At 50.8% G+C, this 24,523-nt stretch overlaps 1 protein-coding gene across 3 annotated transcripts in view; it reads right to left on the bottom strand.

Annotated features, from left to right (window-relative positions):
- Nucleotides 1-443: 443 nt before the first annotated feature.
- Nucleotides 444-24,523, bottom strand: part of Aldh1l1 (aldehyde dehydrogenase 1 family member L1) — a 47,292-nt gene continuing 23,212 nt past the window's right edge. For 2 of the 3 annotated variants that reach the window (XM_017797012.2, XM_008828586.2), the window contains exons 13-23: nucleotides 21,474-21,624; nucleotides 20,088-20,158; nucleotides 18,543-18,648; nucleotides 17,120-17,207; nucleotides 11,610-11,703; nucleotides 9,426-9,525; nucleotides 8,199-8,297; nucleotides 4,432-4,597; nucleotides 2,459-2,564; nucleotides 1,180-1,379; nucleotides 444-669 (exon numbers count right to left, since the gene is read on the bottom strand). In XM_017797012.2, coding sequence (XP_017652501.1) covers nucleotides 614-669; nucleotides 1,180-1,379; nucleotides 2,459-2,564; nucleotides 4,432-4,597; nucleotides 8,199-8,297; nucleotides 9,426-9,525; nucleotides 11,610-11,703; nucleotides 17,120-17,207; nucleotides 18,543-18,648; nucleotides 20,088-20,158; nucleotides 21,474-21,624 — 1,237 coding nt within the window. In that variant the 3' untranslated portion in view covers nucleotides 444-613. The remainder of the gene's footprint in view (nucleotides 670-1,179; nucleotides 1,380-2,458; nucleotides 2,565-4,431; nucleotides 4,598-8,198; nucleotides 8,298-9,425; nucleotides 9,526-11,609; nucleotides 11,704-17,119; nucleotides 17,208-18,542; nucleotides 18,649-20,087; nucleotides 20,159-21,473; nucleotides 21,625-24,523) is intronic. The other variant, XM_008828587.2, reaches the window with a different exon arrangement.

Here is a 24,523-nt window from a genome sequence, read left to right as displayed (position 1 = left end):
CCTTCTCCCTGAATGAATATGCAAGATATAAAAAAGAAGGGAAAGACAGGAAAGACAGAAGCCCTGCACCCACTCTAGACTGGGGCAGGGTTGATAGCAGGTAGAAGACAGGGGTGCTGTCCGGGTCTTGAGTGCCAACCAGGCTGTGGCTCCAGCTACAGGCCCACAGGCTGCTGCCATGCTGCCATAGAGGACCTGGGTCCTTGCTGAGGAGACTGAGATGCCTTATGGCCCAGGGTTCACCTGACTGACAGCTGTTGGTTTCCCTTTCCCACAACCTCTTGCACCTGTCTTACCCCCACCTTTGGAGGCGTGAGCTGATCATGTGCATTTCCTCCTGTGTCTCCTTGGAGAGTCTCATTCTCTCAAAGACCAAGCAACACTGCTGTGTCTGGGACTCAGGGTGACCACAACTTCCAGAACCATCTGGGGTACTCTCAGAGTGGAGACACGAAGTGCAGGTTGCCCCTGCTCACATCTTTATTAGCTCTGGACAACACTCCTCACTGCTCAGATTCTGGGGACAGGAGGGTGCTGAGCCTCCAGGGAGGGACCAGGGCTCCTGGATGGAAGGCCAACAGGGGTGCAGGAGTGGCACCACGGAGACTCCACATCAGTACTCGAACGTCACTGTCTTGACCCGCAGGTACTCATTCAGAGCGGCCTCTCCTGAAAGACAGCACATGCACCTGGGACACATGTTCTGTGGGTGGCCTGGTTCTCTTCTCTGGCAGATGAGAAACCAAGGCCCAGTGTGGGAGGGATCATATTCCTGTCTCAGGTCAGCCCTGAAGTGAGTGATAGGCTTGGGCGTCGATGCAGGCAGGGGAATGCAGAACCAATCTGGGGCATCCATTCTAGGACCTTCTCTGGCTCCTACTACCTTGTGGTGGTAGGGGAGGGGAGGTGGGTGCCCAATTGGCCAATGGAAGCCAAGAGGCGGTCTTGCTGCCCTCCTGTTACAGGAACCTGCTGTCCATATCCTCTTCATTGCTGCCCTGCTCTCAGCAATTATCTCAGCCTCACAGAGTCCCTGACCAGTAAGAATCAATTGGCTAGCCACTGTCTTGTATAGTGAGACACCCCAGCACCTTGGACAGAGCCTGGCACCCAGTGGCCTTTGACACGTGTTTGCTGACTGAATAAATGAAAGCAATCCCACAAGCAGGGTTTGGTTACCCAGGTCTTTGCCAAATCCAGACTGTTTGAATCCTCCAAAGGGTGCTGCTACGTCAGTCTTGTTGTATGTGTTGACAAACACAGTGCCCGCCTGAAGCTTGTCACTGACATAGAGAGCCTTATTAATGTCCCGGGTGAAGACCCCAGAGGCCAAACCAAATTCTGTGGCATTGGCTCGAGACAACACAGCATCTATATCCCTGTGGGGAAAATCCAAGAGCATCCTGAGAGAGGCTCAGAGGGGCCCCAGCCCTGACTTGGAACAGGAAAGGACCAGCAAAGGTTTTCAGCCCCCTCCCCCACGTTCCCTACCCATGAGACCTTAAAGGAGAAAACTGTATTGAGGCCAGAGTAATGCTGAGGAGATGGGGGAAGGAAGAGCATAGACAGAAACCCAAAGAGAGAGGCATGAATGTGACCCGAGCACCTGGCCTCACATTACAGACGGGGACAGAGCCTAGTACTCCTAGAAAGTCAGCTTTGGGTGCTCAGGCAGGCTGGGCATTCAGCAGATATCAGACCTAAGAGCCAGGGTCCTGTCTGCTTGGCAGAGGGCAGAGAAATCTCATTCTAACATTGTCAGCATAAGCTGACAATTTTAGTAGAATTGTTAGTAGAAAAAGGTGATATCATTTTGCCTGAAAAATGGGTCAGGAACCATAGTCCCCTCCCACTGAGCATGTTCAAAGAGCCATATCCCTCCCTGCTACAAGTGAAGTCTCTTCTTCCCTTGACCCAGCTGGCCTTGGTGGGATGTGCTGGGAGTTCTTAGCTCATCTCTTATGAGCCCTGAAGCCTGCCACTGTCCTCTGTGGGGACCCAGTCTCCAGATTGGAGACCCAAGGCTGTCAAGGAAAGAAAGCCTAGAGCCCAGGTGAGCACAGCTGAGTCCCAACATGGCACTGAGTAGAGACAGGCTCAGCCCATCCAACCTGTCCAAAGCATGGGGTCGTGAAAGACTCAGGGTGCAGAAGTTCAAGCCACCCAGTTTGGGGTCAGTTTAGTACACAGCAGGACACCATCAGGACAGGACCCAGCAAGCTCTAAGTGGCGTGTTGAGAGATGTGGGAAGAACACAGGGAGGTGGGGGGGGGGACACAGGAGGAAACTGCCTCTTGCTCTTCTGGGCCTGTGGCCTCTGCAGGCAGTTTAGCTTTGTTCAGTTTCTTCCTTCCTGGCTTAGTTTCCCTCCTGGCAGCACACAAACCACCTTCCACAGTCCATGCCAAGACCCCAGGTGCACAGAGAAAAAGCCCGAGAAACAACACAGATTCCATACCCGTCAGCAAACCGGGAGATGATCATGATGGGCCCGAAGGACTCTTCCCTGGCGATGTACATGTGATCTTCCACACCCGTGAAGACAGTGGGCTGAAAGAAGAAGCCTGTGGGGAGATAGTAGCCAGGCATGTTGGAGGTGTGGGCCCTTGATGATCCTTCCTTACCCTGGCCAGGACCTGCAGTCACACAGCCCTTTACTTCTCTGGTCCCAACAGGTGCCTGACAAGTCTAGGCACATTCATCCTCTTCTTTCCTTGTAGATATGCCAAAAAAGAGGCTGCCCTTATCTGGTTGCTCCTGATTACGTTCCAGAAAATTCCCCACCCTCCAGTTCAGAGGGCAGAGGTGCTACCCCATGTTCCTGTCTCCTGGGGACTGCGCTGGTCAGCGGGTCATCCCCCTGCTCTGTGAACAGTGCCTTCATTATGCTATCTCTCACTGACCCAGAAACCTTGCCTATCACCTCCAGCTAGACTGTCCCAGTCTTAAGGAACTCCCACTATGGGGACAAAGGGGGTTTGTGCTTTAATGTAACTTGAGCTAAATGACAAGTTGTTCTCTGGGTGGGACACCATGAAGCTGTCAAGCAGAGGATCAGCACATGGTGATGAATGGTGAGGAACATCCTGAGAGAGCAGAAAGTGTGGAGTGGGGGGTCATGAAAGGCTGGCCATGCAGCAGTTAGTGACTATGAACTAACCCCTGCAGGAGGAGGGGCACTACTGAGCATCCGAACACAGGAGGAGAGGCTGCGTAAGCAAAGGCTCAATGGCTCATGGGGACATGCAGATATGGCTGGGGTACAGAAGAGCCGAGGCATAAAGCAAGGTGCCAGACAACAGAATCAGAAAGGGACTAAAATCAGGGAGTCAGAAATGGAAGATCCTGAGGTACATCCTTCCTCCCCTCCTTCCAGCAGTCAAGACAGTCTCTGTGCCAGGCTCAGTAAAGGGTGTAAAGGAGCCCACGGTAAAGTCAGGCACGGTACGGAGTGTGCACTGCTGTGGGGAGGCAGCTCAAGGCCCTGTCCCTGTGGTTCTTGCTTTCCTGGCTTAGGTGGTTAGATCTGAAAGAAGATTCTAGGGAAGTAAGAGGGCCAACACTAAAATGATTATTGAAGCCAAATGCCTAGGACCATGCAGGCAGACGTGTCCAGTTGGCCACTGGCTGTGTCAGGAGCTCTGACAGGCAGCCAAGGACATGTGTCTGTGAGGATCTGAACCAGTGCAAGGATAAGATTCTCCAGGAAGAGGCTGTACCACGGGGTTTCCAGGAGGAACACCCCCAGCTACGGACAGCTGGTCACTTCCCACTTCTTGTCTAGCTGTACCTGAGACTCATAGGACATAAGTAAATGAAACTTAGAAGGTTCAGGAGGTAAATGAACCTGATAAGATACACATAACCCCTGCTGCCTGCAACAAACAGTGACAACTGCTAGGGGAAAAGAGATGCCAGTGGGGGAACTCCAGGGATGCAGCATCGGGGAGTCGTCACCCATGCTGGGGTATGCTTTTTGCCTTGGAATTGTCCACGTTCCTGTAAATAACACTAATAAACTCACTGGTTCACTAAGCAAGACTCGGGTGGAATCATTTCTTTGGTCTGTTCTCAGTACTCTAAGAGGGACGAATAGAAGTCACAAAGCAACTGTTAAAACTAGAAACCACAATGGGAGATCTTGAGGTCAAGGGTCAGGGAGGACAGATGTCAACAGCAGCATTTAACAAGACACAGACTATACCAGCACTGGGGAATGTTTTGGGCTCCTCACCTTCTCAGACCTAAGTCTGGCAGGTGACCAAACAGCCAATGCCCACTATGCCCACGGTTCAGACTGGAGCCAGAGGCCTGGAGCCTGACCACACAGGTTCTCAGCCTTCAGATATGTTTAGTCAGGTTTGGGTTGGAAACCAGAGGCTCAGTACTTGCTGCCTCAGTTTACTAAGTGAGATGAGAGTGCTGACAAACCTGGTCGTGGGACTTGGTTCCCACCGCAGACCAGCGTGGCCCCTTCCTTCACACCACGTTGGCAATATTCCAACAGCTTCCTCAGGTGGGCCTCATGGTTCTGTGGGCCATGGTTGGTGTCTCGGTCCAGAGGGTTGCCAATCTTCATTTTCCCCACCTCCTCTACCTGAACAAAGTCCTTAGGTCAGGTCCTGCTTAGTGCCACCAGAAGCCATCACTAGGCCACTTCTCACCTTTGAGATTTGAACTGACCACAGGTGCCTGAAGAATGCTTGCAAGCCTTTCCCAGTTCACAGGGTTTTCCCAGCTGGACTCCAAACCTCCCTCCCAGACTGGAACTCAAACATCCCCATGTGCAAAGGCCCCACAGTGCCTGAGGGAGCCCATACCTAGAGGGAGACTAGGCTGGACTGGAGGGTGCAAGAAAGGAGAAGGAGAGAGGCAGGTGAACATGACCAGGGGGCAGATAGGGCCCAGCACAGTGCCTGACAATACTGCACCTGGTTTCCTGGATCTGATGGAACTGTTTGTCTAGGGACTCTAGGATGTGGGATGCCTGGGGCTAAAATAGCCTCAGGTGACAGAGTGGGACAGACATTGGGTAAAAAAGAGGGGCCCAAGGCTCAAATCCCTTATCTCCGTTACCCTTGGCTTCAACCAATACCTTGAAAGCCTCCTCCACCAGAAACACTTCCGTGCTTCCTTAGTCTAGGATTCATGGTTATAGAGGTTGGCTTGGGTGTCTTTGGGGACACATGACACATATGACAGAGATTATCTAATAATAACTGGAACTTGGGGTAGAGGGAAGACAGAAAATGAGGCAGTGAGCCCTCGGGCACCCGGGTCCCCCAGTGACTCCAGCTGTCCTGAAAGGGCTCTTCATCCTGACACTGAGTCTTCCATCATGATTCTCTGTTCTCTGCTGCTGCCTTGGGAACCCAAACTGCTTGCCAGTCTCTCCTAGACACACGGACAACCTTGCTGAGCCCCCTGGGTGCTGCTCTCACTTCCTGTGTCTGTGTTCCCCAAATTCAAGCTTGATTTCAACCCCCAAGCTCTTCTGCTAATGGCCTAAAAAGACAGGGACTTCATCCAACTCTGGTACTTAGTAGTGGAGCCTGGGGAAGTGACTGGATTAAGATGGTGCCCCATGACTGAATCCTGGTGGTTTTGTAAGGAAAGAGAGGAAGAAAGACCCCACACTGATAGGGATCATACATACTTGGGCCATAATGTAATGTGGCCCAGGGATCCTCATCAGAGACTGGGCAATCCAGTCTGGCCCTTGTACTTTCGGAATGTGAGTCAAAAGAAACATCTTTTCTTTATAAAGTAGCCTGCCTCAGGTATTTCGTTATAGTAACAAAATTTAATATAGGATTTAAACTCACTGGAGAATATCCTAGAATTCTGGTCTCTGTTGTCACCCTATTAGAAATGTGATGTCTTCTTGGCTGACCCCAGACAGACTCTTGGCATCTTCCCTGCTCCCCTAGATACTCTTCTGTGGGTCCTGCCTCATGACAGGACTTGGTCAACCATTGGCTGTTCACCATAAAGGACTCACTTCTTGGTGGGGCCTCTCAAGGGGGGAGTTTGAATTCCCACCCATGAATCTGCTCTGGCTATGATGTGCTCTGGCTCCCAATGTGGTGCCAACAATGTCTTGTGAGTACCAATAGTCATTCAGATGCTGGCTGTCACTCCTGAGTCCCGTCACGGCCCCGTGTGAACAGCCCAAGCACACATTATAGAACAAAGCAAAGGCAGCCACCCTGGCCAAGCTACCAGCTGAGGGATAACTGCAGATGTGGGAGCAAGGTTGGGTGCATGCAAGCCCTGCCTAACTGCTGCTCCCAGGACAGTAAGCTAACTGCTCAGCTATTGGGTGTTGAGAGCCATTTACTACACAGTAGGACCACTGTCCTTCCCTCCCCTCACTGCCTTTCATACCGAGCCTATTCCAGACTGCCCCAGTTTAGAGCTGGTGTGCCCCCAAGGCCCATGTGTTGAGAGGGCTTAGTTGTCAGGCTGGAAGATGGTAGAACCTTTAGGAAATGGGGCCTATTTCGAGGAAGTCAATGAGGTCACTGAGTTGTGCCTTTGAAAGAGGTAATTGGGACCTCAGCCCCTTCCTCTCTTCTGCTTCAGAGCCACAAAGTGAGTGGTTTTCCTATGCCGAGCAGTTGTGCCTTTGAAAGAGGTAATTGGGACCTCAGCCCCTTCCTCTCTTCTGAAGAGCCACAAAGTGAGTGGTTTTCCTATGCCGAGTGCACTTCACCGCAATGCTCTGCCTCACGACAGGCCCAACCAATGGGGCCAAATGACCATGGACTGAAAACTCTGAAGCTACGAGGTAAAATAAACCTTTCCTCTGTGGTTTCACTCAGGTTTCTGTCACACAGGAAACTCTCCTGAACAGCCTGTCACCCCATCTTCTCTGTACATCCTAGCCAGTGTGTGTGAAGCAACTGGTGGAGGTCACTGTCTTCCCAGCACCCCTGTGCATTTCTGTTAGATTCCTGCCTGCTCCCCAGGACCCATGGGGAAAGCTCATGGTTGCCACAGAGATGCCCCCAGTCTCTGCTGCCATTGCCTGGCACTGCTGCCTGGATCAATGGGAGGTGGGGCTTGGTTGGGCCAAACTGTGTCCTGCTCCATAACATCTCACAGTTGATGGAGTTCTTTCCTTCTCTGGTTTTATGCTAGAAAAATGTCAGGCTAAGGGTTGGAGAGATGGCTTAAAAGTTATGAGCACCAGCTGCTCTTGCAGAGGACTGGGGTTCCACTCTCAGCATCCACATGGTGGCTAACAACTGTCTATAACTCCAGCTCCAGGAGAATCCAATGCCCTCTTCTGATCTCCACAGGCATTGCATGACATGGGTGCACTTACACACATGCAGGCAATACACTCATAAACATAAAATAAAAATAATAAAATATTAAAAAAGAAAAATGTCAGGCTAGAGTTGCCAACTTGACGCCACAGCTCTACATTCTGAGGCTGGTCAGAATGATGCCAATCCACAGAGAAATAGGCATTAAAATATTCCTTGCTGGAGCTGGGGTTTGGGCTGGGGCTCACTGGCACAGCAAGGCCCTGAGCTCCATTCCAAAACTGCCAAATAAACAAACAACAAACAAGACTGCCCCATGGGGGGGAGTCACAAGACCCATCTGTCCCAGAAGTCAGCTTCAGTCAGTCAATAATTCTAGTGGAAGCTGCTGCTTGGCACCTGCCCACTAGGTCCCCAGAGGCTATGACAGGCAGATGTTGACAACTTTGGGAGCCAGTGGGAGCTGCCCTCCTTACTCCATGGATAGCCTATAGCAGCATCTGCCCAACATTGGGGGCAAAGCTTCTTGACTCTGGGCACCTGAGTAGCAGGGTACGTCCTGCTCCAGGGCTCCTATTGGGGAGCTGGGCTTGAGCTGAGGTCACTGTCCCATCCTCTCCTGGTCCCTCCCCTGGCTTCTCCTGAGGTCTGCCCTTTGTGAATGCAGACTCCTAGAGAGTGTACCTAGCTCAGTTCTTCCCTTTTGGCAGTGCTGGGGATGGAACCTAAGGCCCCGCAGTGTTGTGCCTCCCAGACACCCTTAGCCCACACTCCCTTTCTGGTTATATCAATTTGAACTGAAGACTAAGAAAGTACCCCATGGGTTCCTGAGCAGGTGGGTGGTGCCCAGTGAAGGAGTCCAGCCTCTCTTCACTCAACCTCCTTCCTCCTGCCTCCCACCCCGGACCCTGGGGTAGAACCTACCACTTTCTGCACAAACTGGTCATGAATGGAGTCCTCCAGGAAGAGCCGCCCCGCTGCAATACAGTTCTCTCCTTTGTTGAAGAAAACGGAGCTCATGCCCTTTAAAGAATGGGCAGAAATGCCAAGTCACAACCCCCCAAGTGCTCCTGCCCTACTGCCTGCTAGGGCTTCACCCCTTCTCAGGGAAGTGAGATGTGCCCATGCACTGCCCCACTTCTGTGGGTCAGGTTTGGCTAGCACTGCCACATGTGTCCTATGCAAACCTCAGCCTGGACAGGCAAGAGGTGACAGTGAGATCTGAGGACACAGGCAGAAGCCCTGTGATGAGAGGGCGCCACGGAGATATCACTCCCATCGCTCTCCATACAAGACAATGGAGACTAGGGGTGAACTTGGGCTTGCCTGGACCCCCTATCCTCTGGTGGGCTCAGTGGGTGGCCCAGGAGGCATTGAGGTCTAGCAACATCACCTTGCACTGGGGCCAACACACTGGGACTGACAGAGTCATAGGGATGTGGACAATGTCCTGGCCTCCCTAAATTCCCTGTCTTGTAGTCATCCTCTTAGGCTCTTAGGACCATGTTAGGGTATCATGCCCTCCTTCAAGGCAGGGTGCGGTTTAGGCAAACTGCTGGGAGAATTGGGCACCTGTGAAACATGGTCTGATTGGTTTGTTCCCACAAGAGTGGAGAGGGGACTGAACCACCCCACACTTCCATGGTATGTGCCACACACTGCCACTGTCCTAGTCTTCAGTCACCTCAATCCCTGAAACCACTCCAGAAGATGGACCCTACCTTGTCCCTGTGCACAGTGGGTGAGCTCAGGCCTACCCTGTTGGCTGCCCAGTATGTGGAGAGCTGGACATGTGCGCCCCTGGCCAAGGGCAGAATGGTGGCTGTCAGCAGGGTCATGCCAGGGGCTCCAGGCTACTCTGCTTTCCAGGCATGTCAAGATAGGCAGCCTGCTTGTGTTCCCAAGCTGTACCCCTGGTTAATGGTCTGACAGGTAACATTGGGAATATACTTTGGAGGATGCCTGTCTTCCCTGCCCCAAGCCGCTTCCTGCTCTGCTACTTATGCTTGTGGTGACATCATGGGTGGGTGTCAAGACTACACTAACCTTGGGAGTTGACAGGCCCTCCTGCTCCTGCCTTTCTGCCTCTGCCCCATTCCCCTACCCTTTCCCCATCTGTTCCCATTCTGCCCTGCCCAGGCCCAGCCTCACCATCTGCACAGCCTTGTTGAGGTCACAGTCGGCGAAGATAATAAGAGGCGACTTCCCGCCCAGTTCCAGGGAGACCTTCTTCACGTTACTCAGGGCACAGCTGGAGGGACAGAGGGTGGGACTGAGGCTGGGGAGCACAGAGGCTTCCAGGTGGGAGACAAAACAAGTCTACAGGGTGCTGACTCCAAAGCAGGATCATACCCAGAACCTTCTACCCACCCCAACTGCGACCATTAGGCTGATTACTAGTCACCCAAACCCTGTCCCGGCCCAGGCCTTGGCCTTCACCAACCCTCCCCTGTTTTGCTCTTGCTTCAGGCCCCTGCTGTTCTGCTCACCTTCTGAGGGTCCCTCTCTGACTGTCCCATGTAAAGCCTCCCTTTCCCTGTCTTCTTGTCGGCTGTTGTGCTCCACTGTGTCTTTGCATATGACTCCAGCTGTGAAGACCGCCCCCCTCGCCCCCAGCACCTTGTCTGGTTGCTACAACTTACCAGTGCCTGGCACATAGCTAGTGTTCTAGAAATGCTGAATGAGTAAACCTGAAACAGAATCATCCCCTTGCTGGGGTAGCTGTAGCCAGAGAACCATGGTGGCTAGGGCTGTGGTGGCCAGAGGGCAGTGTCGGTCACAGAGCAGTGTCTCAGGGTTTTAGTGACTAAAGGGAGAGAAGCTGGGAACCATTAACACATGTGGATGGGCCAGATTCATACTTCAGTGACACCACCCTCAAATGGGACCTGGTATGGCTTGGGAGGAGAGGTCTGCTACTCAAGAGCACCCGGAGGAAGGGCTTCCCTGTCCCAGTACTGCCCATGGGTGACCCGGAGAGGACTCTGGGAAGATGGCAGCTGCAGAGACACAGAGTGATGCGGATGGAAGGCCATCCCCAACCTTGTCACCCAACTTTCCTTCCAAGGTGTTCTGAGAGGGGATGCTTCTTCCTTGCTCACTTTAGACTCAACATGTCAAGATACAAATGCAACCCACACACCACAGAAAAAAAGATGGTTGGCTTTCTAGTCAGGAGGATGATCAGCTCACTGTGGCACCTCATGGCCACTGCTGCTTTCCCCACCCATCTGAACATCTGCCTGTTCATCATCCTGCTCCCCACTGCAGTGCCAAGGCTTGCTCTGTGGTAGGCACATCAGGCTGCAGAGCACTCAGCTTGTCTCTGAGCAGTCCTGCCCAGTTGTATGCATGACCTATAGCATTGGCTTCCCCCGACCGTTGGGGCACAATGCCCTGGCCACACTGGTGGTGGCTCCTGAATGAAAAGCAGGCTGAGATGAGGTCACTGTGCCCTGCAGGAACATGGTGCCCACTGAGGAAGGGGAACTCACAGGCCATGCGGGGCCGGCTTAAAGAGTGGATGCAGCTGAAGACTGCAGCCCATCTCCCCAGCTCAGGAGGCCCAAGGGGAAGGGGTCAGGAGGTCCAAAGGGTCCCTAAGAAAAGGAGTACCATACTGCTTTGGAGCTCCAGACTCTCCTGCTTGCACCCATCACTCAAAGTGCAGGTGCTATAACCCAGTGCTAGAAACTCAGCCTCACTGGGGGAGGGGGTCCCATAATAGTCAGGGTTCCAGCTTCCTTCTTCCTTGTTGGCAATGACTTCCCCTGGAAATCACCTTTGTGGAGCTATGAGATAGAGGCCATATGGTCTACATAGTGAGTTCTGGGCCAGCTGGGGCTAAAGGACCCCCAGTCACTTCTGTTTCTCACATTTCAGCCTGAGATCTGTCCTTGGCTGTGGCCCTGAATCCATGGTATGGCCTGAGCCCAGGCCTCAGTTTCTCCACCAGCTCTATGAAGGTCATTTCCAGGCTGAGGGGTGGTACCTCTGCCACCCAAGTGCTGGGATTGCAGCCATATGCCATCACATCTGGCTTAATTAAATAAATCTTTAAGAAAATTATACTCACAGCACAACTCAATTCAGATCCACCCACTTTCAGCATTGAAGGAGGGGCCTATGCTACCAGGACCTTGCTGGGCTATGTGGGCTCCACAGAGCAGACCCACAGACCTCGAAAAGTCTTGTGGGATACACAGGCCCAGAATCAGCATCTGCACTGAACACAGCCTCTGGGGTGGCCAAGTACATTGAAGCTGAGAAGCAAGGCACACCGTCCACAGCCAGACATGGCAGATGGAGTGATCTCTTGCCCCACATCCTACTTACCTTTTCATGATGTGTTTTCCCACCTCCGTGGAGCCTGTGAACCCGATTTTCCTCACATCAGGATGGTCTGAGAGTCTCTGACCAACCAGGGAGCCTGCAGTGGATGGTAAGGAAGTCAAGGTGGACCCTGGGGTCTAGGCAAGGCACAGCGTCAGTCCCTCAGATGTCCACCAGAGGGCCGGGGCACTACCTGCACTCACTGTATGCTAGGTGTCTGGGGCTCTCTGGGCCTTCAGCTATGAGCGGAAATATGTGCCCCTAAATTTTAACCTTGCAATTGGCAATACTGTAACAGTATCTGTCTGACTGGAACCAGGCTCTGCACCTTAACAGTAGCTGTCTTCCGTGGAACCCCAGGCACTACATCATGGCAACACTAGAAATCATACTTCACTTGTGGCTTTCCAACTATCAGGATCAACATCAGGTCTGCTCCATGGAGGAGCATCACAGACTCCAAAATCCATGCCCTGGGATGCAGCTGGCCTCAGAGAGCCTTGACACCTTCTGTTTGCAATGCTGAGTCCCAGCTCTGCCACACACCCAGGCCTCCCACCTCTAAGTCTCACAGCCTGGCCAATGGCCAAGTCTTCAGTGTTTCTCAGGTTCCAGCCTCAGTGAGACCATGAGGTGGGCTGCCCTGCAGCCTCCTCTTCCTCCTAAATGCAGAGCAGAACCCTCCTCACCTGGCTCCTTCTTGATACAGTCCAACTCTTGTGCTCCTGGTTTGTTCTTATCCCTGACCGCTCCTTGCCATCTCTTCTTCTTACTCAACCTTAAAATACTCAGTGCTAACCCCACCCTGGACCATCTCCTCTCCACAGTTTACATGGCCTCCTCAGTTGACCTCAGCCAGACTTCCAAAGGCCATCTTCAGGCACGTCATCTCCTAAGTCTACATATCCAGCCAAGGACCTCTGGAATTCAGACCCATCTGTCACTCTTGGCCTACTCAGCATCAGGCTTAGATGGCTTGGGACTTCTCAAATTCAACACCCTGGAAATGGAACTCTTAATCTCTCCCATCCTGCTTCCTTACAGGGCTCTCCATTTTGGTAAACAGCCACAACTTGCAGCAGGATTATTCAAGAAGAGAACATCCCTTCCTTCCCCATGCTAGTAAATCTCCATCTTAGGGCTCCCCCAGCTACCTGGCCCACCTCTACTGCTCTGGTCTTCAGGTTTGTGAAGTCTCCACACCCAGACAGGCACGAGAAGGTTCTGGGGGCAGCAGGTTTGGTGTGAGACCCTTCCACACTCTCTTTTATGTTAAAGTTCTGCGAATGACGGTGATACTAATTTTATATGGACACTCCAGTTAAATTATTGCTCAGGTTAGAAAATATCTACAAAGAGATTTGACTATGGATTTATATCCATAATATGCAAAAAAAAACCTTAAAAATCTACAATAAGGAAACAAATGGCCCATTAAAAGCCAGGCAAAGGGGCTGGAGAGATGGCTCAGTGGTTAAGAACACTGGTTGTTCTTACAGAAGACCTGGGTTCATATTCCAGAACCCACATGGCAGCTAACAACTGTCTGTAACTCCAGTCCCAGGGGATCCAACAGCCTCTTCTGACCTCTGCAAGCATTGTGTGACACGTGCGCACTTACCTACATGCAGGCAATACACACATACACATAAAATAAAATAATAAAAAAAAACAGGCAAAGGATCTCTACAGAGACTTCAGCAAAGAAAAGGTACAGACGGTAAGCAGGACAAATATTCAATAACATTTGTCTTGGTATTAAGCCCAGGGCGGCCTAGAACTCAAAGCAATCCTCCTGGCTCAGCCTCCCAAGTGTCAAGACTACAGTGTGTATCAACATGCCTACTTCAATAACACGTGCCACTAGGGAAGTCACACTCCTTTCTGGGGCTTTGCCACAGCTGGCCTGGCACACTAATACATGGCTCTGCTTTTCGGTCATAACAGGAAACATAAAACTGCAAGAACAAAAACATTAAAAAATACACTCAGGAGATTCTAAAATTGCATTGCACTTATTGGGTCAAAGAGAAGATGAAATTGCAATCATACTTAAGAATAATAAAAACTAACACAATAGGGCTGACGAGATAGCTCAGCTGGCAAAGTAACTTGCTGTCAACACTGACGACCTGAGTTTGATCCCCAGGACCCAGGATGTGGTGAAAGAAAAGAACCGATTCCCACAAATTAGTCCTCTGACCTCCATGCATGGTATCTCACCAGCAGGTGGCCACTGGAGTTCCTCACCTCCTCCAACCGTGAGGTACAAAGTCTAAATGCTTGGCAAATATGGTTGAGGTGCCGGGGATCCCTTCATCCTCTGGAACCCCATCTGCCCTGCTCTGCCACTCATAGGACCCAGTGCCCAAAGCCATGGCTCAGGAAAGGCTGTCCATAGAGTAAGGACCTCCCAACACTCCTCATACAGCAGGAATAGCTCCATTGTTAGGGCATTCTTAAAATGATGGTGATTGAGGGTAAGTGGTTTAGAGGGAGTTGGAGTCTCTAAGGAGGGGCAAAAGACTGCAGGTCAGACAGCGTATACCAGAGAGGGTGAGGAAAGAACCTTTTGGGATAAGAACAAACTTCAAAGGCAAGCACCAAAAATGACCCCTTCACAGGTTGAAGAGATGGCTCAGCAGTTAGGAGCTCTTGCAGAGGACCAGAGTTCAGTTCCCAGCACCTGCATCAGGCAGCTCACAACCATCTGTAACTCCAGCTCCAGAGATCCAAGGTCTCTGATCTCTGTGGGAACCTACACTTAAATGCATATATACTTCCCAATATACACACAAGCTGGGCGTAGTGGTACATGCCTTTAATCCCAGCACTCAGGAAAGGGGAGTCAGGAGGTGCAGAAATCAAGGCCATTCTCACCAATGTGTCTAAGGCCTGGGTTACATGAGACCATGTCTTTAAAAACAAAAACAACAACAACAAAAAACTAAAGCAACCAGAAAAGGGGGTACTTCATGGATGCCATCACAAAAACGTTCAGAGAACTAAAGGAAACCTTGCTTAAAGGAGGCCATGACAGTGACTCAACAAGGGGATAATGTCAGCCAAGAAGACACAGGATTTCCCTGAAGACACAAGCTAACAGAAGAAAGAATCAGTGAACTTGGAGGCAGACTAACAAAGATGATATAATCCAAAGAACAGAGCAAAAAACACGGGAAAAAATTGAACACAGTCACTGAGGAAAGCAGACACCATTAACTGTGGCAATACATACATGTTGGGAACAAGAAAAAGGGGAAAAAGAAAGGAGCAAAAATGTCAGAATAAATATGGCTGAAAATTTTTGATGAAAAATATTCATCTATAAAACAGAAGGTCAAAGAATTTCAAATAAGAGAGACACAAAGGGATCCTCGACAGACTCATAAGAGCAAAACCACTGAAAGACAAGATAGAGGGACTCCTGAAGCAGAGAGAGAAATGACTTGCCAGATACCTAGGAACCCCATTCAGACTAACAAAGGGTTTCTCATCAGAAACCAAAGTGCCAGAAAGCACTTGGGGTGACACTGAAGGCATATGGGTGACATACTGATAACACATGGTGTGAAATATTGAAAATACGAAAAAGAACCCCCAAACTTTCGGTCGACAGTTTTATATATAGGAAAATTATCTAGGTCTTCTTCATATAATGGAGGCAAATAACGAAATTGCCACAGAAACAACAGAGGAGAGAGAAATGCTCAAGGAAGCTCCCAGAGCTGAAAGCAAGTGACCATAGACAGTAGCCAGAATCACAGGAAGAAACAACAGTAAGGTGACAGTGTAAGTAACACCACAGTGTAAATGCACACTTCCTGTTTCTTTCATCTTCCAAGTGACTTGAAAACAGTCGTATAAAACAACAGCTATACAATTTTATTATTGTACCTGTAGTAAACGGAAACGTAGCATTTGATTTGCATGAGAAGTGTCCCCCCTAGGCTCAAGTATTTGAACACTTGGTCCCCAGTTGGTAGCGCTGTTTGGGGAGGTCATGGACCCTCTAGCAGGTGTAGCCTTGCTGGAGGAAGCATGTCAAGGGAGTGGGTCTTGGGAGTTCACAGTCGCACCCAGTTTCCAGCTCTGTCTTTGCTCTATTTATGATTGGAGACGGGCTCTCTCAGCTTCCCGCCCCTGCTACCATGCCTCCTCCACCGTTATGGACTTTCTCTCTGGAACTGTAAGACAAAATAAACTTTTTCCTCTACAACTTGCTTTTGGTCTTGGTGTTTTATCCCAGCCACAGAAAAGTAACTAATACAGACACTAACAGCAAAAGGAGGGGCAAAACTGGAGTGAACGGAAGGAATGATGGGTGGAAGCCACATCCATGGGACCAGAGGAGAGCCAGAGGTGACATGTGAAGAAGGCTGTGAAGGATGCAGGCACACGCCTGCTCTCCCTTCTTCCAACTTCATCAGCAGACACAAAATGATATAAAGCAATATATAAGGCTACACATTGCTTGATTATAACCACACCAATGATACACATGTACACACAGCACAAAGGGAGAAGTAAAGGGCTGTGTCCTAGAGCAGCTACGAGGAAAAGCACTAAAAAAATACAGTGAAAAAAAATAATTATTAAAAAACTAAAATATGAGACAGGTACAATGCTGCATGCTCTCGTCCCAGCCCTGGGAAGGCTGAGGCAGGAGGATCACTTGAGTTCAGGAGACAGCCTGGGTAACACAGCAAGACTCCAATCTCAAAAAAGAAAAAGGATGAAAATGTTACGCCATCCAATTAATAGACAAGAAAGCAGTGAAAGAGAAAAGGGCTGTGGGGTAGGGTGGGCAGGAGACAGAATAAAAGGTAAAATTGCAAACCTGATTACATGGATGATAATATTGAACGTAAGCAAACTAAACTATCCATCGAAAAGCAGAGAACTCGAGACTAGAAGAAAGAACAACGGCACCAAGATCCAACCACACATGCATCCACGGAGACACAAGACACATTTAAGATTCAAAGGTGTGAACAGGTTGAAAGTAAAAGTGAAGAAAAGGAAGGTCATGAGAACTTAGGCCTCTCCTGATACCAGCCAAAACAGACCTTGGGCAAAAGCTACTGACTAAGGGAAAATCCAAAGGACATTATAGCCAACAGGACAGTACAAAGGAGGAAATAATAAGAGATTGTTATGGACAACTCTATCAGCAGTTCTAAAATCTGCACAAGACAATTTTGCCTTTTAACTAGACCACTAAACACAGAAATTAATGTGGTATCACCATTTCCAAGTATTCTAAGCTTAGAACATTCTACAGATAAATTCTCATCTATGTCCAAAGGTAGATAATTCCCAAACCACAGTTTATCCAGAGGGCCCACAGACACAAGAAGAAAAACATTCAGGAAGGTATCTGAAAGTTAAAGTCCACCTGGGGACTCCTCCCCTGCAGGGCGGCCATCAGCACTACCTGTCCCCACACTACTCCAGCCATGCGCATACCCGGCTGCCCCAAACCCCAGCTCTGTCCCCACCCTTGTCCTTACCAGATCCTGGGAGGATATTGATCACACCCTTGGGAATTCCAGCCTTCAATGTCAGCTCTGCAAACTTCAAGGCTGTGAGTGGGGTCACCTGAGGAAGACAGGGAAGGAGACTGAGTGTGAAGGCGTGTGGAGGCGCAGCACTGCCAGACCTTCCTGCTGCCCTGGTTGTGCTCCTCGCCAGCAGCCAGCAAGTCTCAAGCAGGGAGAGGCAGCCGTGACTGCGGCACCAGGAAGACTGCAGGGATGCCATGTTCACGACCAGCCACAGGCACTGCCCACTCAGCTAGCATCCCCCACAGCTCCCGGAGGGGGATTGGGGGGGGGGATGAAGTCCTGCTAACCCCCAGTGGCAAGGCTGCAGCTCCTCAGCCAGGCGGGATCCCTTCCCACCCTGTGCTCAGGACAACAGTGTGTGATAAGACCCAAGTACAGAAGGCTTGGTTTTCCCATTAGGTGACAACTTCTCCCACCCCCAAGTAAGACCAGCTTAGGCAGAGAGAATTGCCACCATTAGCCTAGACAAGGCCTCCTGGTAAGGTGAAAATGCCTGAGGAGCTGCTGAGGATGGGGATACCACAGAACTTCCAAAAGCACTTCCTGATCCCCAGCAGTCATTCCTCTTTCTGGCTTCTGTAAACTGCTGACTGAGATGTTTTTGTCAGTCAAGGTTAGGTTGTTCATCCCGAACTTCCCACAGAGCCTTGGCTGAATGGCTGTGGAGCAAGGGGCTGACTCTGGGGTCTCAGACCTTGTCAGTGGCCTTGCTCAGGATCTAGTATACTTCAGAACTGAGAGTACCTAAGGACAACCATGACCTGGACCTGCCAGCAATATCCCACCACTCCCCACCCATGCATTTATCAGGAGCTTACAGTCTTCCTCAGAGGATTTCAACAGGCTGAAATGAGCCAATACATGCAAATTACTAATGTGTTAAAATGCTGGAGCAGTGAGGGACACTGGCATATGCTGTCTGGAATCAGTATTGGGTCTTGTTCTATTAATGTCCTTGAGACTAATGTGGTCCAAAGAAACTGGAGATGTGTGGCCTCCGGGGATGGGATGGTGCACCTTGCCTCCAGTTCCTCCTGACACCTCAGGAGGCAGGCAGTGGAAGGATGGCTATCAGTGTACAGATGAAACTGAGATTTGGGATGCTGTCATCAAGGGACATCAAACAAGTTTTTACTCTACAGACCCAGAGTACCGGCAGAAACTCCTGCCTCTGCCCGCTGAGCTGTGGCACCTGCCAACACAGCCCCCTGGACTCTATTACTGATGGCTACAACAGTTTGCTTGGACAACTACCTCTATCCTTGGTAAGCTTCGAGGGCCAGTTCCTAGGATCAGTGTGGTGTGGGGAAAGGGGCCCCTTTCTCCTTCTGACAGAATAAATCCCCCATGCGCTTGAATCCCCGCTCACCTGGGCAGGCTTAATCACCACAGTGTTCCCAGCAGCCAGGCAGGCTGCCGTCTTCCAGGACAGCATCATCAGGGGATAGTTCCAGGGAATGACAATGCCACAGACCCTGCCAACAAAACAGAGGTCTTTCTCCCTCAGTCAGTTTGTCCAGAGTGACCCTGCCAACTCCAGTCCCCAGGCACTGCCAAAGCCAGGTTTCCTGATTGGCAGTGGTCCTGTTGAAGTAGCTCAGGTCTTGGATGCTGCAGTAGGAACTGGCTGGGATGCAGGTCAGTTTCTGAGGCGGTCTATCTAGGGGCAAAGGCAATGGGGGATGGTACTTTTGCGAGTATAGAGGTATACAGGTGTGCACTCCTTTCTCCCTCACCTCCCTCCCTCCTGCCTTCTTTCTCTCCCTTGAAGCCACCACCCTGCTGCCAGGAGCCCATCCCTCCACTCTGCTGGGCACAGGGTTCCAAGGGAATGTACTAGGACCATGGCAGTTGAAATGCTTTCGATGGATTCCCCTGGCTCCTGTGGACCTCAGGCCAGGTGTAGGCCCCTGAGGTAGACCCCCATACACGTGAGGGATTCATCATACCTGCGACACAAGGATGCTGAATGCTTATGGCCAAGATGTCCCACCACCCTGGTGTGGCCTGCTTTCTACCATTGCCCTGGGGCCTCTGCTGGCAAGCTGAGGAGATTCAGGGTTGGTTTTATCTGTGGTTTGTTCAGGTGTTCCCTAGGCTGTCTTTGTCATAGTTAACTTTGGCTCTCACTAGACTGGATTGAGACAGCTAGGAAATCTTTAAAGCACTCTGCTGGGAGTGCACATGGGTCAGTAAACTGCATGGAGAAGACGCTCCCTGCACATGGGTAGCAGCATCCACTAGGCCAGGGGCTTTGATGGAGCGATCAACAGAAAAACAGGGAGTTCGTCCCAGTGCATCAAACTGAGTCTAATACAGCAGGTGAGTTTTCACTGCTGCCATCACCCATGACTTCAGACTCCAAATTTTCAGCCTTTGTACATAGACTCATGTGAGAGAGACCAGTGACTCTCTAGGGAGCTTCCAGGCCTTGAGATGGGGCTGTGCTGTGTCTCACTCTTGTTCTAAGGCTTCCAGCCCCTTGGGTTGAGCGGCTTTTGGTCCTCATTTCTCCAGCATGCAGGCACCTTGTGGCTTTCGAGCTCTGATGGTGAAGGCTATGCTTCCCTGCCTCTTACAGGTAGGTTCCGTTGGTACAGCTCCTCTGGAGCACACTGGCTCTTTTTTTTTATGCACATGAGCCCCTTACCTTAATTTTGGATAAATTCTCTTGTGTGAAGCCCTTGTGTCTGCCACCACAACTCTGACTGACACAGTTACTGTATGATTAAACAAGACTTAGGAAGTGATTGCAGCAGCACCTGCCATGCAGCAGGTACTTTGGAAGTCAATGGAATCACTGCCCACAAACACGTTCAGGTAATGTTGTGAGCTACATGATGGTGTGTCATGTCCCAGCTTGTTTCCCAGAACACACCAGTATAGCTGTGACTAGCAGCAGGCAGAAACTCACCCAACAGGCTCCTTCCTGGTCAAGGTCAGGTTGCGGTTGGGTCTGGCCTGGTTGATGGGGATGGTGGAGCCCTAAAAGAAGCACACGGTGTCACTGAAAGCTCCTGCCCTATCCTCTCTGGTCAGCTGGTCTCTGTAGGGGACCCAGGAGAAACGGGCTTGTCGGGGTACTGACTCCCTCATGATGAGGCTGAAGCTGCTGGCTTACGCTTGACAGGGACATGGAAGGAGTTCAGACATGGTAGGTTGGACAACCAGGAGGGCAAAGTGCCAATTGTATCACAATCAGAGCCCTTGGGCAGGAGGTTGTAGGAGCAAGGCCTCTAGTTCTGATATCTGGACAGAGAAAGGACAAGGAGTGGCCTGGTCCAGGGCCAGGAAAAGGTGGCCACAGAATGGGAGCTGGCAACAGGTAGCCCCCTCCCCTGTGGCTGCCATGTTCTGTGCCCTTCAGCCCTGGTGGGTAGAAGAGAAGCCATGAGCCCTAAACTTGTGGGTCTCCCTGGGAATCTTCCAAGTTTGAGTGCTTAATCCTGGGGTCCAAGAATGTGGTGAGCTCCATTCATGGTGGACCTTGGGGTGGGGATGATGCATGTGGGCCTAGAGCCATCAAAGGAGCCCCAGGAAAGCAGACTACATCCCACAGTTAGAAGTTCCAGACACTAAATCTCACAGATGACACTGTCAGTAGGAGATGGAGGCCCTCAGCAAGGACCAGGGAGAGAGGCCCTGGCCTGTAGCCAGCATGGCCCTGAGCCCTGCAACCCCTGAGAACTGCATTCTGGCAACAACTGGACAGGCCTAGAAACAAGATTGCCAGTTCAAGATAAGGTCCAGTCGTCACCTGCACTTGTTGCCATAGTTGGATCTTGAGTCCCCCAAGGTCTGTTTGCTAGGCTTGGTCCCCAGAGGGAGTACTATTGGGAGACAGTGAGACCATGCAGTGGTGGGTCATTCAGGATATCCTTGGAGGGATACTGGAACCCCAGTCCCCTCCTCATTTCCTTCTGCATCCTGCCTGCTCTGACCTGAGCAGTTTTGCCCGTCACTTACTCTTGTCCTATGATGTGAGACCCAAGAGCAATGGGGTCAACAATTATGCTCTGGGACCTTCTAAACGGTGAGACAAATATAACTTGTCTCTTCATAAGTTGACTCTCTTAGATATTTCCTACAATAACGGAAAGCTGACCAATATACTTGAGTTCCCTTGGCACAGAGCTGGCTGAGCTGCTGGGTTCCCACCTGCAGAACCTTGAGCTGATGAGTGTTTAAGTCACTGCAGTAGGAGTTGTTTTGCATATGCTAGTTAGTGCACCACCCCTGGAACTGCCCTGCTCCTGCCTGACTACATGCTCATGTGGAAGGCAGAAACCCAATGCCCCACCTGGATCTTGTCACACCAGCCGGCAAAGTATCTGAAGGTCTGGATGGACATGCCCACATGGGTCTTCAGGGCCAGCGTGTAGACAGCACCGGCATCCAAGGCCTCAATGGTGGCTAGTTCCTCCTGGTGCTGTTCCATGAGATCTGCCAACCTGGCCAAGGAAGAAAGAGGGGTAGGAGACCAGCTTGGGCCTAGTCCTGCCCCGCCTAGGCTCTGTCAAGGCTGTTGGAGTCAGAGATTCTGCCCTCCACTCCCAGGTCTGCCACTGAGGTGTGCTGAGCTCGCTTTCCTCATCTGTAAGAGGTGTTGGAAAATGAGGGTGCCCTTCCAGGGTGGGTGGAATGACACCCTCTGCCCCTCTCCTTTCCTCTCTCTCCCTGTCTTCTTTCCTGTAAAACCTACAGATTGATAACTTTATACTGTCTCCATGAAGTTAGCCTGCAGAGGTGCCCACCCTCTGACAACAGGGAGCTTGCTGCCCCAAGAGGCCACCCTTCCTGTCTAATCACCTCAAGTGAAAGAACGCACACACAATGTGACTGATAGCTCCATGCAGGGGGTCACACTCCTGAAGCTGAGCACTGAAGGTGGTGAGGTGGCCCCAGCCCTGTGACTGTGGAGGATAAGTCAGAGACACACTGGAAGGTGCGTTCCAGTTCACTGTGAATTTGTGCTTACTAGCGTCTGGCTGCTCTGTCATACCTCTGATGACTATGACACTGTGGGCAGCCTGGGAGTTGTGATGGAATCCCCTCACTGACAGGAGTGTCTCAGTTGCTAAGGGGGCAGATGAATGGGATGAGAGACCACACAGAAATACCCCTACTCTGCAGAAGCACCTGGGTCCAAGTTGAGTGTGAAAAGCTGGTCAGTCCATTCCCACCCTGCTCCTCTCTGCACACAGGCTCTGAGAAGCTGTCACAGTCATGTCTGTTCCTGACAAAGCTGCCAGCATCCTCTAGGACACTTACAGCTACCCTCAAGGCACCCGCAGCCACCCTCTGCACAAACTTAGGACATAGCCAAAATCTATGTGTGGTTGATTGGCTTGAGATCCTGGCCTAGTTCATTCTGGGGTTCCAGCTCCCCTCTCTTCATGCTGGCCTTGTCCCAGTGCTCAGGAGAACTAGGCCTCCTACCTGGGACCTTAGGTCGCCATGCTGTTTCAAGTCAGGGGTGCTCTGCTTCCAGTCTGCCTTGCTGAGCTGCAGCATAGCCAGCCATGGGCACACACAGAGCAAGGGCCCTTGGAGCCCTTTGTTCCCCTAGTCAGGGTCTCTTAGAATTAACTGCCCAAGGATCTTCATGATGGGTCAGCAGGGGTTATTATAACAGGTCCCACGAGGTGGCAGCAGAGAACCTTTGGGAGGCTGTGTCTAATTGCAGGAGCTTGCACTTTGCAAGGCCCACCCCCACCTGTCAGGGCCCCTGGAGTTTCACAGATCTACCCAGTGCCAGATCTGAGACCCTCATGTCACTAGATGACACTTTCTTAAAACACGAGTTCTCCAAGGAGTCTGGAAAATTCTGGAGGCCAAGTAGCTGACCTCAGCCCTTGTCTGTCCCAACCCGCCAATCTTGTTCTGCTCCACATGCTGAGCAGGGGGCCCGCTCTCTGGCTCTATGGAATTTCTGGCTTCAGAGAAGCAGATTAAAAAGTCGTTCAGATTGCAAGGCCATGACAGGTGTTCCCACCTATCAGCGGAAGGACTCGGGATCGGTAGGCCCATATCAAAACTGGCTGCACAGAGCAGAGCCTTCAGAGGACCCTGAGAATAGAAGCCAGACAAACTAAGCTGGCTTCCTCAGAGTCTGCTTAGCTCATTTGCTCAGAACCTCCCTGCTGCTGGAAACCTCACTCCCCAATTTGAGAGTGTGAACTGACATTCCAAGGGGGGTAAAAAAAGAGCCAGAACAGGTTAAAGATTCTACAAGGCTGAGAACGTCTTGACTGTAGAGAGTTGGAATGTTGCAGATCCAGAACCAAATAGTCTCAGGCTATCTTTAGCTCCTTTATTAGCCATTCCTTGCCCACCTTTGTGTCTGACTTAATATCCCTGTGACTACCAGGTGAAGCTTTTTGAAATGTATGGATTTAGTACTCCGATAACTCTCTTCAACCCCTGCGCTAGGAAACCATTCGACAGCACCTGAGACCTACGGCAGAGGTGTCCCTGACTTGCTGTAACGCCTTAACTTGATGTTTTACTGCTATGTCTTTTAATGTCTTGATTTTTTTTTTTACTTTCTTTTGTTCTGTAGCTATAAAACTTTATGAAGGCCTCAGTGCATAAAGTGTTTGCTGTGTAAGTATGAGGGCCTGAGTTCGGATCCCCAGAACCCATATGAGGCTGGATGCAGTAATCCCAGCATTCCTATGGTGAGACCAGAGGCAGAGGCAGGAGAATCCTCAAAGTTTGAGGGACAGTGAGCCTGAGGGGTCCAGCCCTGTCTCAAGGTGGAAGGCTAGGACCGACACTGAAGGCTGTCCTCTAATCACATGTGTGTCATGGCATGTGCATTCTCTCACTCATACACACAGGTGCACACACACAATTAAATTATGAAACTGTTTTCACATTGGAACATGTTATTTGGAGCAATCCAAATAACATGTTCCAATGATCACTCATATTTGGAGGAAGAATAAATATTTCTTGTTTCTTTTGAAATGAGAGCTCTGTTTTGCACCAGCAAGGGTGATTATCTTCCACACCATGGGCCATGGTTCTAGGGACACAGGGCTTCATCTAGAGTCCCTCACACCTGTACCCTGTGGTCACAAGCTGGAGCAACCACACACATCCTTGCCTAAGACGCCTGGCCTGGAACTATAGGGAGAGTCTCCTTCCTCCTTAGCTAAGTACATTATGGAGAAGGTGTGGGCCAGAAAGATGGCTCAGCAGATAAAACTGCTTGTTCTGCAAGTCTGACAACCTGAGTTTGATCCCTGGAGCCCATGGTAGAAGGAAAAAACTGACTCCTGAAAGTTGTCCTCTGACTTCCACATGCATACTGTGGCATGTGTATGCCTGCCCCCAATAATATTA

Source organism: Nannospalax galili, unplaced genomic scaffold (genome assembly GCF_000622305.1).
Source record: "Nannospalax galili isolate Female #2095 unplaced genomic scaffold, S.galili_v1.0 scaffold332, whole genome shotgun sequence".
Taxonomy (NCBI): Eukaryota; Metazoa; Chordata; class Mammalia; order Rodentia; family Spalacidae; genus Nannospalax; species Nannospalax galili.
The sequence above is the reverse complement of the archived record's forward strand: the minus strand, read 5'-3'. Positions and strand labels throughout refer to the sequence as shown.